Source organism: Choloepus didactylus, chromosome 2 (assembly GCF_015220235.1).
Source record: "Choloepus didactylus isolate mChoDid1 chromosome 2, mChoDid1.pri, whole genome shotgun sequence".
NCBI lineage: Eukaryota > Metazoa > Chordata > Mammalia > Pilosa > Megalonychidae > Choloepus > Choloepus didactylus.
The window spans coordinates 230,811,623-230,828,980 of record NC_051308.1 but is presented as its reverse complement, the minus strand read 5'-3'; the positions used below and the strand labels follow the sequence as shown (position 1 = coordinate 230,828,980).

Below are 17,358 nucleotides of genomic sequence, written 5' to 3'. Positions count from 1 at the left end.
CCGCCACCATGGCAACCATGTTGACAAATGGCTTCCTGTAGCAATCCCAGGCAAGAGGTCCTTTCCTGGGAGCCCAGCTCTGGTGCTGCCATGTGGAAGCCAGTGGCTTTTACAGGAGGGTGTGTGTGTGTGTGGCAGTCCCAGCTGAAGAAGGCAGGAAGAGTTCATTTCCATAGGGGAGGGAGGGCAAGCAAACAAGTGGGGAACAGAACCAGTGGTTGGCGGGGGGTAGGCTTACTCCCTGTTAGACCCTGGTGCCCCCCTCCCTGGCATTTAGGCCATCTTTCTGGTAACTTGGCCATAGTAACAAAATAATACTAGTAGTAATACTAGCCAGTAATAATACTAGCTAACATTTATTGAGCCTTCTCAGTGTCAGGTGCTACCCTATGGATTTTAGGAGGGTAAAGGCAGTATGTTCATTGCATATATTAGGAGACAGCTGTGACCATCCTACTATACTGTGTCTCTCTGGTGGGGAAAAAGGACAGTTGTTGGATGCAGACAAACTTGGGGTTACAGTTCCACTCCAAAATTCCTGGAATTTAGTTCTCATCTCTGACCCTCTTCTTTCCCCTCCTCTCCCCCATTCTTGGCATCTGATCTTTATGCTTGATTCTTGGTCTTCCACCCTACCTTCTAAGGGCATTTTAAATTTTTCCATGGGGCCAAAGGACCCCACTTCTTCTCTTCTTTCCAGTCCTGGCCAAGGCCACACTTCCTGCACCCTCTCCAGCCCTCTGGGGAACGGACTTTTGTAGTGTATCCATCACCATCTTTTCCTGCTTTCTCTGGACAGAAGCCAAGATGGAACCCAGAGGCTTCCTGAGCCCAACAGCCACATAAGGAAGAGGCAAGAGGACACAGCCCTGGGGAATAGGCTCAAAGTCAGAATATCGGGCTCTGGCCCTGGATCTGCTGCTAACTGGTTGGGTGAACCTGGGCAAATCCTTGTCTTCTTTGGGAAGCAGTGACCCAGTGTCTACCGCGTTCTGAGAGTCAAGCACATATCAGGCTCTGTGCTCCATGTATACACATGTCAAGGTGAATCCTCACAGCCATCTCAGGGGTGGGTGCTTTTAAAATTCCTAATTTACAGACGAGAAAACCAATGCTCAGGAAGTACATTACTTGAGTAAGGTGAGGAAGCTTTGCATTAAAGCCTGGATTGGATCCAGGGCATCTGACTCCAAAGCTTTCCCTGTGATACATACCAACCTCCCTAAAATAGCTTTCATTTTATGGAGTTTGTGCTATTTTCCAGGAACCGTGCCGAGCACTATGCATCCATTTATCTCCTTGAATTCTGGCTCCTCATCATAATCTCACCTTAAACATTACCTTTTTGAGATGTTTTCTGAGGCTTCCCAATAAATTAGCCTCTCCCCATCACATCACCACTCTGGCTTAGTTCCTTTGTAACACTTTGATGATGAGAAACCCATTCATCTGATTACTCTTACATGATCCGTCTCCCCGTAGAAAACATAAGTTTCAAGAGGGCTGGAACCTCCTTTTTCTCCTTAACACCTCCGTGCCTGTCTGGCACAGAGCAGGCACTCGAGAAACGTTTGTTAAATAAATGAATGGGTCCTGACCACAACTCTGGAGTAGATACCATTGTTAACTGCACCCTGCAGATTGAGAAATCGAGGCTCAGAGGGGAAATGACTTGCACAGAATCACATAGTCAGTAGGTGATGGAGCAAGTATTCAAACCCCAGCAGGAAGACTCCAGAACCTTCCATCATGAATCCTAAAGGCCCCTCCCAGCTCCAGACCTGTGATTCTCTTGGTTTTTCTTTCCCAGAGGCGGAAGGGACTGGTTCTCCTGGGCCCGGCCCTGGCATCAACCCTCTGATTCAGTCGCCCGGACAGAGAAGGAAGACCTTTTGCTTGTTTTCACTTTCCCTCTCTGGCAAGAGCACAAAGGTTTGGACCCCCGTCGAGGCTGGGTTGACGGGATTAGAGGAAACAGCTGGCTCGAGCCAATGCCCTGCGGGAGCTCACATTCCCCGGACTCGGGAAGGCAGCAGCTCCCCACAGCCGACTCACATTCCAGGTCGGTCATTTTCCTGAGCCCAGATGTTTGCTAATGAGCTGGGGAGAGGAGTTTTCAGCCCTCGGCTCCAGCTCTGGGCTCCACATTACCTCGGCCCCAAGAGGCTGGCACAGGGCCAGCGGGATCTGGCCTCAGGCCTCAGGCTTGTGCCCTGTGCCAGCCAGACCTGTCGGGGCAGCTGGAGCACCACTGCCAACCAGGTGCATCTCCGGGAGCTTGGAGACTCTGACGTGACAGGTTCTGCCTTTCCTGCTGGGGGCCCCACCACCCTGGGTCCCATGGGTGCAGCATCCTCACTGCGGCCTGAGGGGGAGGGGCTTTGAGGCAGCCAGGAGGGCTTGGGCCACAAAGGAGCAGACTTGGGAGTTGATGGGTCTTGGTTCGAATTTTGGCTTTGGCAGTCACCAGAAGTATGGTATCTGAAGTCTCAGTTTTTCTTGCCTATAAGATGGGGATAATGGCAGGGTTGTGGTAACGATTAGATGAGATAAAGCAAGCATCTGACCTAGTGCTTAGCATAATGCCTGGTACATAATGGTGACTGTGTATTTTTAACAATCACTTTCCAGACCCCCTCCCTACACTGTAGCCCTTCTATGGTTATCAGTTTTCACCAGACAGGTGTGGCTCAACCCCAAACCCCACATCCTTGCTTCGGCAATTGAGATGGTTCTGGGACTTCCCTGTGTTGCAGAGGGTGGCAGCTGCATGTTGAAGGGCACTGGCGGGAAGTGGGCACTCCTAACTTCTGGCTCTGGGTGCAATCTGGCCAGCGGCTCATTAGGCTCCACAATTCGCTTCCTGCAGTGTGGGAGTGGGTGCTTACAAAAGGTAGACGACCCACTCCCCACTCTGCCCAGGGTCCACCCTGAGAACGGTGGTGGCAGCCAAGTCTTTCCTGAGTGTCTACTCTCAGCTCTACAGCAGGGCCCGAGCTCCTTGGGCAACCATTCGTCCCCTGAATGTTGGCTGACATCACCCCTCACTGTGCCTTCAGGAGGGTTACTTAACCTCTCTCTAGGCCTCTGTTTTTTTGTGTGTGGTTTTTTTTTTTGCTTATAATTATAATGGTCAGAACAATACTCTCTCCTATAATTGTTGTGAGATTGGAGAGTGCTTAGAATGAACTGGGCACACAGTAAGTGCTCAATATGTGTAAGCTATTTTAACTGTTGTTATTAAAATCAACATTATGGAAAGACTGATCTGTGGCGGAAAATTATTTTGTTCAACAAATTTATTGTACACCTTGTCTGGTGCCTCATAAGCACTGAGGACGCTGAAATAAATCCATGCTCCTGGTCTCAGGCAGCCCGCGACTGATGGAGGAATGTACACACGATCCCAGAGGGAAATTAACATCAACAGAGGGATGCACGAGTGCTCCAGGATCACGCCTGGAGGAGGGAGAGGTTGCGACCACCTGAGGGAAGATGTGTTTGCCAGGAGATGAAAGAAGGGGAAGGGAACCCAGGCAGAAGAAAGAGCGTAAGTGAGAGCTAGGAGGCGTGGAGGGACGCTGGATTTGGAGAATGCATCATGCGCGAGTACACCATGGAGTTATCAGCAGGCCCTCAGGCCACCCACAGCGTTCAGCAACCAAGTGACATCCAGATGAGCAGGGCTGGGCTGCAGACACAGACAATTAGGACTGAAAATAAATCCCCTAAGTCCCACAGTTGTGTCCCACGTGGTGTCACTGGGCCACCACTGTCCAGGACCAATATTATCTCCTCATTCCATTGGGCACACAGGATAGAGGGCACTACTGCATCCACCCAAGAGCTGACTGATTAGTTGGGTATCCCCGAGGTGAGGCTGAACGCTGCGCCGGGTGCTCGCGCTTCCATCTCGGGATGTTTAAGCCAAGTGCCTGGTGCCAAGTGGAAACTGGGCGGAGGTCGAGTGACACTAGGGTGCAAAGAGCACGGACCTGACCGGGATCACATACCCGGGAGCGGATAGGATGGGCGCACCACGACCCCGCTCCTACTCGGCGGCAAGGACTGAGGAGTGAGGACGGCCTCCGGGTGCCGGGACTCGGTAGACCGGAGAGTCACACTCTCGGAGCAAGACTGCAATGTGTGATTGCCCCCAAAAGGAACACCTCCATTTTTTTGCCGCCCCGAGGCCTGGCAACGGCCTAACAGCCTCGCCTCGGCAAAGGCAGGCGGCGAGAAGTCCATGCGCAAGGAAACCGGAGCGGAGGGCGCTTCCGAACGAGCCCGGACGCCCCGCTCGCTGCCCTGCCCCTCGGGCGCCAGCCAGGACGCTCCCGCAGCTCCGCCACGCCGTCGGACCCGTCGGAAGCCCGGCCCGGGGCTCGCCCGCCGGCGGGGAGAAGGGCCCCGGCGCTCGGGCGCCGGGCGAGGGGCGGGCGCTTCCCGCGGGAGGGCGCGCTGGGCCGGGGCCCCGGGCGGCCGAGGAGCCCCCTCCTGCGCGCCCGCCTGCTCTTTCTTTCTCGCGTCCCTCCCCTCCGCTGCCCCCGCCCTCGCTCCCTATTTGGAGCGGAGACACCCCTGACGTCTGAGCCGCTCCGCTCGCCGCTCCCCCGCACCGCGCGCCCGCCCGGGGCCGCAGACGGCGCGCAGCGCAGCCCAGCCGAGCCTCACGGGGCCTCGCCAGCCCTGCCGGCCGCCTCCTCGAGCCTCCCGGGGACGCACGGCCCCGCGATCCCCGCGGCCCGCAGAGAGCTCCGTAGGACCCGGCAGGCGCGCGCCTTCCCCGCCGCCGCCGCCGCCGCGCGCGCAGTAAGTCCCGCCCGGGCCGGCACGCGGGCGCCCGGCTTCCAGAGGCTTCGGCCGCGGGGGCAGCGCCGCGCCGCCGGCTCCGAGCTTCGCCCCCGCCCAGGCCCGTCGGCGGAGCGCTCGGCGGGTGTCCGGGCGCCGGCAGCGGAGGACGTGGGCGCGGCACGGGGTGGCCAGGAGGCATCGCTGCACCCCGAATTCGCCCCCAGACTCGCCTCGGGTTTTCATTTCTTGGTAGGAGTTTCCGTGACCAAGAGAGAAAGCGGGAGGGACATGCGTGGCCCGAGCGAATGCCGGGCGGGTCGAGGGCGGGCCAGCGAGCGCTCGCGGGAGAGGCTGGGCCGCGGGGCTCGCGCGTCCCCCGGCCTCTGCCCCCGGCCTCGCCGCGCTCCGAGCCTCTCCGCTCGCGGAAGTTTCTGCCTCCTTTTTGTCTCCCTCTCTCCGTTTCTGTCTCCGTCTCTCCTTGCCTCTCCATCGGTTTCCCTTCCCTTTCTTTCTGTTTGTCCCCTCTGCCCCCGTGCTCTGTTTCTTGGGGGTTGCGTCCCTTTTATGTTGCTCTCCCCTCGCCCTCCGCTCAGCGCTCTGTGTCTGTGAGTCTCCCTGAACCCCCACCCTCAAGTCCAGACAATCCCCCAGTGTTGGAGGCATGCAGTTTCCTAGATCTGGTCTTTTACCCGAAGCAAAACCGCTCCCCCTACCTCCCGCGTGCCCCGGGCCTGGCCTAGGTCGGAGTTCAGCCTGGGGCAGGGGAGGCAGCCTTTCCGGGGACTCGGTTTCCTTAAGGATCCCACCCCCGCGAGGCGGTCTGGAACGCCCGGCCCCGCTGCCGGCCACCTGCCCGCCCTCCTCCCTGGGCGCGGCGATTCCGATCTTTTACAAGCCGCGGCGAAGGGGCAGCTGCTTGCCTTGGCGTGGCCAGGGGCTTGGCGGGCCTCAGGGGAGAAGGGCACATTGCAGGCCCCCTGAGGCCCTCGCCCAGCTGGAGGTCACTGTCTTTCTACCTCCGGGAACCCCAGGAAAACAGAGGTCAGGGCCAGAGGCCAAAGACTGGGCGCTGGCAGCGGATGGGGGTGGGGAAGCAATTTGTCAACAAGGAGCCCCTCGCCTTTTGTTGCTGCCTAAAACACCAGCCCCCTGGGACTCCCCCAGATGTTTGGGGCTGCTTGGAGCTCTTAGGGTGCGGTTGGCCTCTAGCTGGGGCGGGAGAAAAGGCGGAGGCAAGAAAAAGGCCATTTCCTTGGTGACCCCACCCCTCCCCATCCACCCCTGCAAGCTGGACCTCTCTCTCCTGGGCCTGTGTGTTGGAGGGGTGGAGAGGGGCATGGGTGCTCTGTATTTGCCAGGGATAAAGCTTCAGTATTTTAAAGTGAACCTTGAGACCAACTTTGGCTCCCTTCCCCCACCCAACCCCCAGGGTCCGAGCCTGTGGGAGCCCTCAGAGATGGTCGTGAGGTCTGCAGGGGACTTCTGCTAAGCAGATGTGCCGGCCAGTCTGCAGCGCATTTAGTGTGGATTTGTTTTGGAGACTGTTTTTGGTCTGCAGGCAGGAGGGTCCGTGGGTAAGAGGGCCATAGCCCGAATTGGGTTGCGGGCGGGGGTGGCACAGAGGTAGCCAGGGCTGGAAGGTGGAGCTGCCTGGCAGAGGTGGGCAGGCCTGGGTGGCATGGGCTTGGCCCTCCTGTGTGTCTGCCCCTGGACAATCAGTTCCTGCTCCGTCTGGCCCAGAGCCTCCCCAGTGCAGAAGGAAGGAAGGAAGCCGCCCTGCGGTGAGACTGGGGTCGTGGAATCACAGTGGCCTTAGCAGCATGTTGGAGCCAGACTCCTCCCAAGGAAATCTGCTAAGTAGACATTCCCAGGCTACGCTCCTCACTTTACAGGGGGCACACGCCAGGCTGAGGAAGGTGAAGCAAGTGGTCAGTGGCTCGCCCTGTGGCCATTAGACCATCCTGCCTGCAGACACACAGTGAGTCAGCGGATGAGCTTTGGACTGAACTTGTCCTAGGACCCCCGGTGTGGCCCAGCACCCCCTGCTGAGCTGATGGGCTGGGGCCAGGCCTGACCCTGACTTAGTTGCACCGTTCAAGGAAGTCCCTGTACTCATTCCAAGACCTGCAGCCGCCACCCCACCCTCGCCGATCCCGAGCCTAGGGCAGCGGCCACCAACACCACACCCTGTGTGCCCAGCACCGCGCAGCCTGTTTTCTCACAGTTGGCTTCTAGAGGGGGCCACTCTCTCCAGGACCCTGTCCTGTGGGTGGGTCTGAGTGGGATCCTCCTCCTGGGTCACACCCAGGCAAACATGTGATGGGCAGCACACGACAGCTTATAAAGCCTTCGTCCTGTCTGTCATCTCATGTGCTTGAGTTTCACCTTGAAGTTTTCCTTAAATGCAGTCGCATGGGGCAGATGCAACCCCAGATTTAGATATTCTCAGGACTCACCTGGAATCTGGTGGGAAGGGTGGGAGGTGAGGAGGGGAAAGTGAGGAGGAGGGTATAGGAGGCAGAAGGGCAGGGGTAGAGGCCCAGGGTGCATCCAGGCTCTAGCTGAGGGTGACTGGTGTCCTGTCCTGAAGTTTCCAGGCACTCTCCAGCTTGCTTCTCACCTACCTAGGGGGTAGGTATTATCACTCTCCTAGAAAGGTTGAGGTGGCTGAGCTAGGATTTGAACCCGGCTCTGTCATAGTGGGCATGGGTGGGGGTGGGGGGCACGAGGGAGGGGGTAGGAATGGGGAGCATCTAATCTGATAAGTTTGAAAAACAGAACCACAAACCCCTTGCTTCTGCCTGTATTGCGATGTTACCTGAATACTGAGACAACAGCTAGAAGCATCCCTGGGAGGGAGCTGGGGCCGTGTGTGGGAAGGCTTCATCTCAGGGGCTGCCTTATATCGAGAATTTGCTGGCTGGTTGCTGGAAACAATAACTGCAAAGCCTGGGTTGCAGTGTGTGTATGTGTGTGTTCTGAGTGTGTCTGCATTCTTTTGTGTGTTTATGTAGAAATGTTTCTTTATATGTGTGTTTGTGTATGTGTGTACAGGGTATATTATATGTTCATGGGGTGCAGTGGGTAGGCCTGTTGTGTGTGTGTATGGGGGGGGGCTGGGGGTGAGCATAAGCATTCCACCTTGAAAATCTTAGAGTACTTGGCCTTAAGCGACCCCGAATATTCAGATTTACCCAAAAGAGGAAATGGCAGTGATCGCCCACTTGTTACCCATAATCGACTCTGCTCTACGGAGTTTCATGGTGGGTGGGGGCGGGGAGAAGGTGCTGCAGGAACCCTGGGCCCCCGCGGCTGAATTTAGGATGGATTCCTGGTACTAGAATCCAGGTGGAGGGGCTGGATGGCCCCTGTCAGCAGAGCCGTTCTGAGGGACCCTGTCCTGGGGCTCCGAGGGGGTGAGAAGTGGCTCCTGCCCTGACAGGGCCTTGGAATCCCGAGGGGTCCACGTGCAGATTCCGGGCCGCACCTGTGCTCAGTGTACCTGAGGCGGGGCCGGGGCGTGGGGTTTGGGGCCAGTGTCTCAGGGAAGACACTGGGTTCCGGCAGGTGTGGAGATGGGGGGTGCCTGAAAGGCCTGACCCTGAAGCCCGCTTTCTTGCCCGCCCTTCCTGGGGGTCCTTCTGAAGTGAGCCCAGCAGGCTTCCTGTGTTTGTTCACTGCCCTCTTCCCCCCCACGTGGGAGATCTGGGGTGGTCACTACTTGACCTGTGCCTCAGTTTCCACAGTGCTGAAATTGATCAGCTGGGATCACCCCAGGGAGCTTCCTTTCTGCCTGAGAGCCAGTGTCAGATGTGTCAGGTGGGTACACAAGGCCATAGAGATCTGAGGAACCCACAGAGGGCTTACATTTGGGAGGGAGGGCTGGGGAGGTCAGAGGCCCCTGCTCCTTGCAGGTATGGCCAGGGGCGCCCTCATTTCTGCCTCCGTCGGGAGTGGGGTTTGGACTCGAGCTTCTTGGCCTCTCAAGCTTCCACCCCAGGCCTGTCTGAGCACTAGAACGCAAGGGAGTACACACACGGTTCCCGGGGGCAGGGGTGGGGAGCCCCAGGCCTCTTCCTAGCTCCCACCTGAGGGGCCTGGAGCCCTCCTCTGGATCCCCTGGAGGCCTTCTCTTTCCGGTTTCTCAGTTTTTCCTCCTCTGGGTCCCTTCTCACCTGCAAAGGTAGCTCGGCAGTTAACTTGCTACTGTCCAGGTTTAAACCTCAGTTTTGTTTACTGTGTGACCTTGGGCAAATCTCTTAACCTCTCTGTGCTTCCATGTCTTCATCTATAAAGTGGGGGAAATGATAGTATCTATTTCATGGCAGGGTTGTAAGAACTGACAAGGGTAATACAGGTACAAGCCCAGTGCCTGTCCATCAGCTAGCTGGTGTTACTGCCAGGCAGGGGGAGGATGTGAGGGGCTGATACCCGTAATCTCCCCCTCCTTTCCTTTGCTCATGCAGTTCCCTCAGCCAGGAGCTGCCTCCTTCTCTCCACAGGTGTTAATTCATTTGAATCCTGTATTAAATCAAGAATTAAGACGCTCTGCTTCCCCCCACCAGCTATCTCTGACTGCTGCTACCCAAAACAACCGCTTGGTCTAACACCTTCCTGGTTTGCCCTTGGCCTGCTGCTCAGTGGGCAGATGGCTTTCCCTCTAGGCTCTGAGCTCCTGAGGGATGTATTGGGCTGCCACCCCAGTTCCACCACCCTCACCCTCACCCTCCCCTCCCTCCTCACCTCCTAGAAGCTCAGTCTACATGCCCCACTGCAGGGAACTGCATGAACCCGGGGAAGGGCATTGCTTTGCTCGACTTGCTGTGGGGCCTTGGGACAACCTCTCTGCAAAGCCAGGGGTGTCACCCAGGGGATCTTCTATTCCCCTCTCTGCCCTGGCTTCCTGGGAGTCCCATGACTTGCTGTGTGATCTGCAGGGTGGGAGGAAGGGATGAGAATCTGCGGGTGAGCCTGTTTAATCTCAGGAAAGAAGATGCCAGTGCTGCTTAAAAAAAAGTTAACTGAATTTCTGCTTTAAAAAATAAAAAAGCATAAACCAACAAAAAGTAAACCTGCTAGCAAAGAGCCCACCCCAGTGTGAGGTGGGCATTGTGGGTTCTTGGGGGTGGGGTCTGTCCGTGAAAGGGTGGGGAGGAGGGGAGGGATGTCCTGATCCCAAACGCATGTGGGAGAGGCTGAGCCTGCTGTCCTCCCTGCCTCCCGCCCCAGGGCTCAGCCTTCCCCAGGAGCGCCGGGCTCCCCACACCTGGGGGTTCCTCAAGGCCCCAGGAGGAAGAGAGCTGGCTTTAGTTGGGTGTCTGCAGGGTGTTGGGTGCTTTCGTTTGATCCTCTCCTTAACGAAGGTGCTATGTGCCCCATTTTTGTTCAGGAAGATAGGTTCCAAGAGGCAGGCGAGCTTACTTTCGGGAAGTCACACGATTCCTGGGTGGGGAGGCTGGAATTCCAGCCTAGGAGCCCTGGCAGTCTGCTGGACTCAGAGCCGCGGCTGGGGAGCCTAGTGGCCGTGGCGCCCTGGACTCGGGGGAGAGGCCGGGCTGGCGGGTTGGGTTACAGCGCCGCCCCGTGGGCACGGCTGGCCCTCATGGTGAACTGTCAGGCGTGTGTTTGCTGGAGGAAGACAGAGAGGGTGAACTTTTGCCTCGGTTTGTCTAATTTCCCCCCAACTCTGGCCACCAATGGACTCTAATAACCAGTCACCATCCCCTAGGCTGGCAACTCCCCTAAATACCTAAATAACTTACCAGTGTACTATCTCCTGATAAATCTTATTAACCATCAACTCTAATCTCTACTCGATTTCAACCTGGTCCTAACCCAGAGCTTCAATTCTAACTTCTCCTGTAACCCTAATTCCAACTGTAAGTCAGATCTGACACTTTTCTCCAGTCTATTCTCATTGTAACTCCAATCTCCATTCTAAATTCTAAGCAAACCTTAGCAGCACTCCCGGCCCCAGCTGACCTCTGGCCCCAGCTGACCTTTCTTCCCAGGAAGGCGGGTGGGGTCAGGAATAGACAAAAGCCCCCGGGCCTCTCTGAGGGCTCTAGGGTGGGCTCTGTGAGCTCTGGCCTTAAATTGGCCCCCAGGGCCTCTTCTGCTGTGCTTGTGGTCAGACCCCCACTCAGGCTAATTCCCCAGGGTGGGGAGAGAAGCTGTGAGGGTGAGAAAGCCTCCTGGATGCTAAGCTTGTTGAAAATTAGCCAGGTTGCCAGTGAAGAACAAACCCATTATCACTTGCTAGGAGGTGGTTCTGCTAAAAATATGGACTTTGTGAGTGAGGTGAGACACGTGCAGGTGACAGCCTGGACCATGCCTCAAACTTGGGTGGGGGTGACCTCACCCCCCACTGCCCACCCACTCCTGCCCCTGCCTGCTGGGCTGGGAGCAGGGGCCCTCTAGACACCAGGTCTGCTTCCCGAGACCTCCTGCCGGGAGAGGGACAGCAGCTGAGGGGACCTTGCTGGATGGAGAGAAGAGAGTGATGTGAGGGTGGTCGCAGCCCTACCGGGGCTGGGTTCTGCCTGGAAGCTGAGCTGAGCCGACCCCACCTAGGTTTTCACTGCAGGAGCAGGCAAGCCGTCTCCCCCATTGCCCCCCTGGGAATTTACAAAGTGCCTGCGGCTGCCAGCCCCCAGCCCACGCTCGGCAGAAAGCAGACTGGGGGTGGGACTGTCCTGAAGGAGATGTCCAGCCCTGACCCATCCCCACTCTAGTGCTCGCCTTCTATGGGACCAGGGGCATGAGTACCCGACCCCCACCTCCCTCCTCCCGTTCAGCCTCACAGGCCCCTCCAGGGACTGCCCCAAGACACAGAATCCTGGACTGTCTGAGTTGGGAAAGGTCCCTGGGGATCTTCTCATCTGGTGGTTCTGGTTGTTAAAAATGCAGAACCCTGTTCTACCCTAAACCTTTGCCCCGCAAGTCCACTGGGAATTCTGATGACCTACCTGGTTTGGAAACCCCTGATCTAGTTCAGCCCACCCACTTATTTTATAGGTGGGGAGACTGAGGCCCGAGTGTCCACGGTCACACAGCTGGTGCAGGCTCCTGACTTCCAGCCCAGTGCCCTTCCCTCAGCGTCCTATCCTCAGGGGAGGAGACAGACCCCTTTTGCAGGCATTGCCCTCATTTCTAAATCTCTCTGAAGCCCCCCGTTTCAAGCTTTTTGAGGCAGGGGGAGTGGGAAAAACCTACAGTAATTGAAGTTGGGGAGCATGGAGTGGACTCTTGGAGACACTGCCCTGCAGCGCCATCTTCTGGCAAGCTCTGGTATTGTCTCAGTGTCTTTCTCCATCATCCTATAGCAAAGAAATTTCCAGATGGACAAGTGCTTGGCTTTGATGGTCTCTTACATTGTGTGGACAATTTTTTGTGTTTCCCTGGAGAGAGAATGGAGTTAGTAGTTGTTCTACATTGCCATGTGCTTGAAAACTTAGGGTCTCATTTAATAAGTGCAGCAATCCTCTGCCATACACAGTGTTAGCATCCCCGTTTTTTTAGATGAAGAAACTGAGGCACAGAGATAGAAAGGAACATGCTCAAAGTTACATAGTAAGTTATAAAAATAACCAACACATCTGGAGTGCGTGTTACCTGCCAGGCCCTCTGCTGAGTGTGCTTCGTATAATACCTCACTTAACCTTCCTGACTCCCATCTGGTGCAAGTACGTTGCACAGCCCCATTTCTGAGGTCCGGAGAGAGTGGTTGAGCCGGGATTTGAACCCAGGCAGTCAGGTGAGACATCCTGGGCTCGTGCGGCCCCCACACTGTCTCTGCTCTGCCTCCTGGCCCTGCAGGGTCTCACCTGCTGCCTGTGCTCAGTTGTAGGGCTCTGGAGGCCACGGGCACGATGCTTCAGGTCCTGGTGGGGGCTGTCCTCCCCGCCATGCTGCTGGCTGCTCCACCACCCATCAACAAGCTGGCACTGTTCCCAGACAAGAGTGCCTGGTGCGAGGCCAAGAACATCACCCAGATCGTGGGCCACAGCGGCTGTGAGGCCAAGTCCATCCAGAACAGGTGGGGGCTGGGGGCTGGGAGGCTGGGGTCTGAGGACAGAGCCCTGGAGGGAGGAAGAAGATTGGGGCTGCCCGTCCCTGCCTCCCCCACAGTGACCCGGGCATGGTGATCTCTCCTCCCACAGGGCATGCCTGGGACAGTGCTTCAGCTACAGCGTCCCCAACACCTTCCCGCAGTCCACAGAGTCGCTGGTGCACTGTGACTCCTGCATGCCGGCGCAGTCCATGTGGGAGATTGTGAGTACGCCTGCCCCGCGCGTCCCCGCCTCCACCCTCCTCCCCGGGCTCCTGCATCGCCGCAGGTGGCTGCAAGTACTTAGAAGGCCCCACTGGGTGCAGGGTCCTGGGCTTGTGCCGGGGATGCAGATGTGGTCCCTGCCACATGACCACATCAGTAAGCACAGATCAAGGGACCTTTCTGAAGCTCCATTCTGATGTCATTCACCTGCTGAAATCCTTTTATGACTTCCCATCATTTTAGGATGACACCAAAATCTTTGCTTCTTCCCCTGAGGCCCAGTGTGGGCCTCATTCCAGCTTCACCTTGCTTCCCACCCTCCTCACCGGCTTGGCTGTTGACACCAGCTCTCCTCCTTTCCGTACTCACCTCCTTTCCCACTCTCTCGCCCTCACCACAGGGCCTTTGCACAGGCTCATCTCTGCTTGGAATATCTTTCTTGTTCTCACCTAACTTGTCTATTCATTCTTTAGTTCTTAGCTCAAGTGTCATTTCCCCTTTCCAGGCCCCCTGGCTGGGTCACACCCCCATACCATGGGTTCTCAGAGCTCCCTGCACCCCTTCCTGAGGCATTTGACACAGCTGCAGTTTCACATCTGCATTCGTGTGACTCTGACTTTCCCCCTTTTCCCTAGACTGAGTTCCTTGAGGGACACTGCCTGCCCTTGTGTTCCCAGAGCAGGGATAGAGTAGGTGCTGAATGCATGTGGAGGAAGGAGAGAGGGAAATGGGGGTGGGAGGCACTTAGAAGTGTGACGGGTAGGGGAGAGCAAGATGCTAAGGGGTTGGTTCAGGGCCAACCTCACCTGGGCCGGGTGGGGGTCTGGGATGGGTCTCAGTGATGTCTGAGCTCAGAACCAAAGGTTGAGTGAAGTTAATGGGGCACAAGTTTGGGGCAGGCGGTAGGAGGATGGGTTGGGTGAGAACCTTCCAGCAGAGTGAACAGCCCGTGCAGATCTCTAAGGCCGTCAGGCAGCACAGAGTGGTTGGAAGAGGTGGTGCCAGCTGGGAGGCAGAGAGGCTGCCCAGGGGCAACCCGCCGGTCTCGGGTGGCCTTGTAAGGAGTCAGGAGTTTTCTGCTTATAGTGGGGAGCCCCGAGGGGAATTTTTAGTGGGGGAGGGCCATAACTGCCCTCTGGCTGCAGTGGGGAGATGGACAGGAAGGTGGCGGGACTGGATGTGAGGAGACAAGTCAGGTGACTCCTGCAGGAGCTCAGCCCCTCCATCTGTCCCCTTGGTGGGCCCACAGAGCTAACGGGTGTCCCAGGTGGGCTCTGAGATTCTTTGGCCCCAGGTGGGCTCTGGGATTCTTCGGTCCCACGAGAAGTTCTTACCCTTGGGGCCTCCCCACCCACCCTGGGCCTTTGGGAATCTCCCTCCCCTTTTCTGCTGCCCTTCCCAGGTGACCTTGGAGTGCCCCGGCCACGAAGAGGTGCCCAGGGTGGACAAGCTGGTGGAGAAGATCCTGCACTGCAGCTGCCAGGCGTGCGGCAAGGAGCCCAGCCACGAGGGGCTGAGCGTCTACGTGCAGGGCGAGGACGGGCTGGGCTCCCACCCCCACCCCCACCCCCACCCTGGCCGGCAGACCCCGGAGCCTGAGGATCCCCCAGGGGCCCCCCACGCCGAGGAAGAGGGGGCTGAGGACTGAGCCCCGCAACTCTTCCTCCCCTCTTGTCCCCCTGTGGAATGTTGGGTCTCATCCTCTGGGGAAGAGTTGGGGGGGAGAGGCTGAAGCCCCCCCTCTGGCACTGGATGGACTTGGATTCAGACTTGGACTTGCAATGCTGCCCGGTTGCCATGGAGATCTGAAGGGGAGGGGCTGGAGTCCAGCTGCACATTTTAATATATTCGGGGTGGGGGGAGGAAGCAGAGGTCTTCAGGGTTCTTTTTTGGAGAGGGGCTGTGCGTCTGTCTTTCTGCCTCCTAGACATGTGCCCTGGGGAGGGAGAGGAAGTTGGCTAAGCTGCTGAGGTGGGGTTGAGGCCATCCGAGATGGCGGGAGCCAGGCCCAGGTCCACACAGTCGCTGGTGGGGCAGGGACCCAAGAGGTACAGATGGTGGAGCTGGGGCCGCGGCTGAGGGTGAGTGAGTTGCCAGCAGCAGCCCTGAGGGAGGGGTGGGGTCCAGGCTGGGACAGCCATTAGCTGGGGCAGGAAGCTCCAGCCCTACGGGCTCCCCCAGGGAAGCTTCTCTCCATTGAAACTGAAGTGGCTTCCTCGGGGGAGCGGTGTGGGAGTCAGGCCTGGGCAGGACCCTGCTGACTCATAGACTAGAGCTGGAGCCAGGCCCCCTGGGGCTCTCCAGCTTTCTTGGCTTGCCTGCAGTGGCGGAGGGGGGAAGAGGGGGCAAGAGAGGAACCTTCCTGGGCCTGGGGGAGTGGGTGAACCCCCAGACCATCACCATCCTAGAGAGCTCAGCTCCTTCTGCCCCCCATTTTCTAGGCCCCTCAGAAAGCTAACGGAGCCACCCTACTCTTGGTGGAGCTGTTTCTAAATATCTGATGGGGGTTCCAAGGAGGGGGATGTGCCCACTCTCCTGGGTGAGATGGGCTGTGTTGCTGAGACTCAAGAATCCCCAGGGAAGGAGGAAAGGGGGCTTACGAGGGTGGTACATGCCCACCTCGGGCTCTCTCTTGTTCCCTAATTCCATCCACCCCTCTCCCTGCCAGCTGCACTTTAACTCTAGAGGGGGTGTGGGCAGGGCAGGCAGGTGGTGAAAGAAGTAACCAGAACTACCGCATCTGCTCCTCCAATTGAGTGGGGCTGTCAGCCCCACCAGTCCCCTGCCTGGTGGTGGGGGGGGGTGCCCCAACCTTCACAGCTGTTATGACAAGAGCTTCTGGAGCTTGTAACCAGTAGATTGTCTCCCTGATGGACCCTGAGTCTTCTCATGAATAAATTCACTCAACACCTGTGTCCTCTTCCTCATCGGCTGGCTCTGCCATTCCAGGGTCCTTGGAGGCTCCTGGCAGCATGGCCTAGTGGGAGGGGATCAGGCTGCAGAGTGCCAAGCAGACCCCCAGGCACCACAGCCCCTTCCTGCATCTGGGGGACACTCACTTTCCTGCTGTGTGCACCCCAGGTCCTATTCCCCCAGCTTCCCTCCTCTTGGGGGTTGTTTTGGCCCAGTGGGCCTCCAGAACTGGGACTTCCTGATTTTGACCCTTGCTTCTTTGTGCTTACCTCACACCATCTCTTTTCACCCTCTCAGTGACCCAGCATCAGCCCTTGCTTGGACACCAGGTTGGCGGGGCCCTGGAGAAGGGGAACTGGACAAAACCATTGGGGACACATTAACATCTGAGGTCCTTATTCTGGGCACAGCACCGTGCCCGAGGATTTAACATAAACGAACTCCCTTAATCGTCACCACCCACTGCTGTAGATGTTGTCCTCATTTTACGGATGAGGGATCTGGAGTACAGAGGGATTAAGTCATTTGCCCAAGGCCTGGAGCCCACACCCTGCCTGAATCACACCGCTGTCTGCACAGCCTTAGTCGTTACCACCTATGAAGCACCTTCTCAGGCCAGGTTGGGTGCTTGGCAAGTCTGGAGTTGGTTCCCCTTCACTGTGGCCTCACATGGTTGGGCCTGGGTCCCCTGATTCTCCACCTGGACACGGCAGGGCTGGTGCCGTGGGGGAGGGCTGTGACCCACCCCCCCAGTTCTTCCTCGGTTACATTGCTGTATCCACCACATACCAGCTAGTTGACACATTATTTCTAATCCTTGGGAAAATCTCCTTTGGCAAATGAGAAACCCCCCTGCTGGTGAATTGTCCCGACTGGGAAGTCGCAGCACCAAGAGTCTAATCGTGTGCCCTCTAGTAGCAAACGTTGTGTACTCCGCACACGTGTCCAAGCCTGCCCTTCCTGGCTGCTCTGCTGCCACCCAGGTGGTGCACTTCCCAGCTCCAGAAGCTGTGTAGGACACAATCTGCACGGCCATCCGTGGTGGCCCTGCATCCCCTGATGTGGAATTGGGCTGAAGAGAAGCCTGCCTTCTGCATGCAGAGACTTCAGTGACCCCTGGTCTGGTAGAGACAAGCCCTGGCCATATTGATAACGAGTCTGCTGAGCCAGAGGTGAGGACTGATTCGAGAGCCAGGTAGGTGGAGGCAGTGGAGTTGGAGAGGCGGGGCCACCTGGGAGAGTTGCTGCTGATTGGATGGGGACCCCAGGGAAAAGCAGGAGCCAGATTTGAGAGGCAAGAGGCCACAAAGACTAGAGAACCCCAGCTAGATGGCTGGGCAAGCTGGTGGATGGGGGTGTGGTGTGGGGATAGTGTT

At 57.4% G+C, this 17,358-nt stretch overlaps 1 protein-coding gene across 4 annotated transcripts; it reads left to right on the top strand.

The window, feature by feature from the left end:
* The first annotated feature begins 350 nt into the window (after window positions 1–350).
* On the top strand, window positions 351–16,437 carry NBL1 (NBL1, DAN family BMP antagonist). Of its 4 annotated transcripts, XM_037828339.1 has the most exons (5): window positions 351–2,062; window positions 8,532–8,613; window positions 12,638–12,832; window positions 12,957–13,068; window positions 14,472–16,437. In XM_037828339.1, the coding sequence occupies exons 1-5, from the start codon at window positions 1,750–1,752 to the stop codon at window positions 14,715–14,717; spliced, it is 948 nt and encodes a 315-aa protein (XP_037684267.1). In that variant the 5' UTR covers window positions 351–1,749; the 3' UTR covers window positions 14,718–16,437. The 4 variants fall into 4 exon arrangements, with proteins under 4 accessions (XP_037684267.1, XP_037684270.1, XP_037684269.1 ...); XM_037828342.1 differs by lacking the exons at window positions 351–2,062; window positions 8,532–8,613 and adding an exon at window positions 4,655–4,812; XM_037828341.1 differs by lacking the exons at window positions 351–2,062; window positions 8,532–8,613 and adding an exon at window positions 4,819–5,043.
* The last annotated feature ends 921 nt before the right edge of the window (window positions 16,438–17,358 follow it).

Bases quoted from the DNA above. Each gene is read 5' to 3' on its own strand.
- NBL1 (XM_037828339.1), top strand. From the start codon at position 1,750: ATGAATCCTAAAGGCCCCTCCCAGCTCCAGACCTGTGATTCTCTTGGT. The intron at 2,063-8,531 runs GTCGGTCATTTT...CCTGTGCCTCAG, and splicing joins ACAGCCGACTCACATTCCAG to TTTCCACAGTGCTGAAATTG. The intron at 12,833-12,956 runs GTGGGGGCTGGG...CTCCTCCCACAG, and splicing joins GCCAAGTCCATCCAGAACAG to GGCATGCCTGGGACAGTGCT.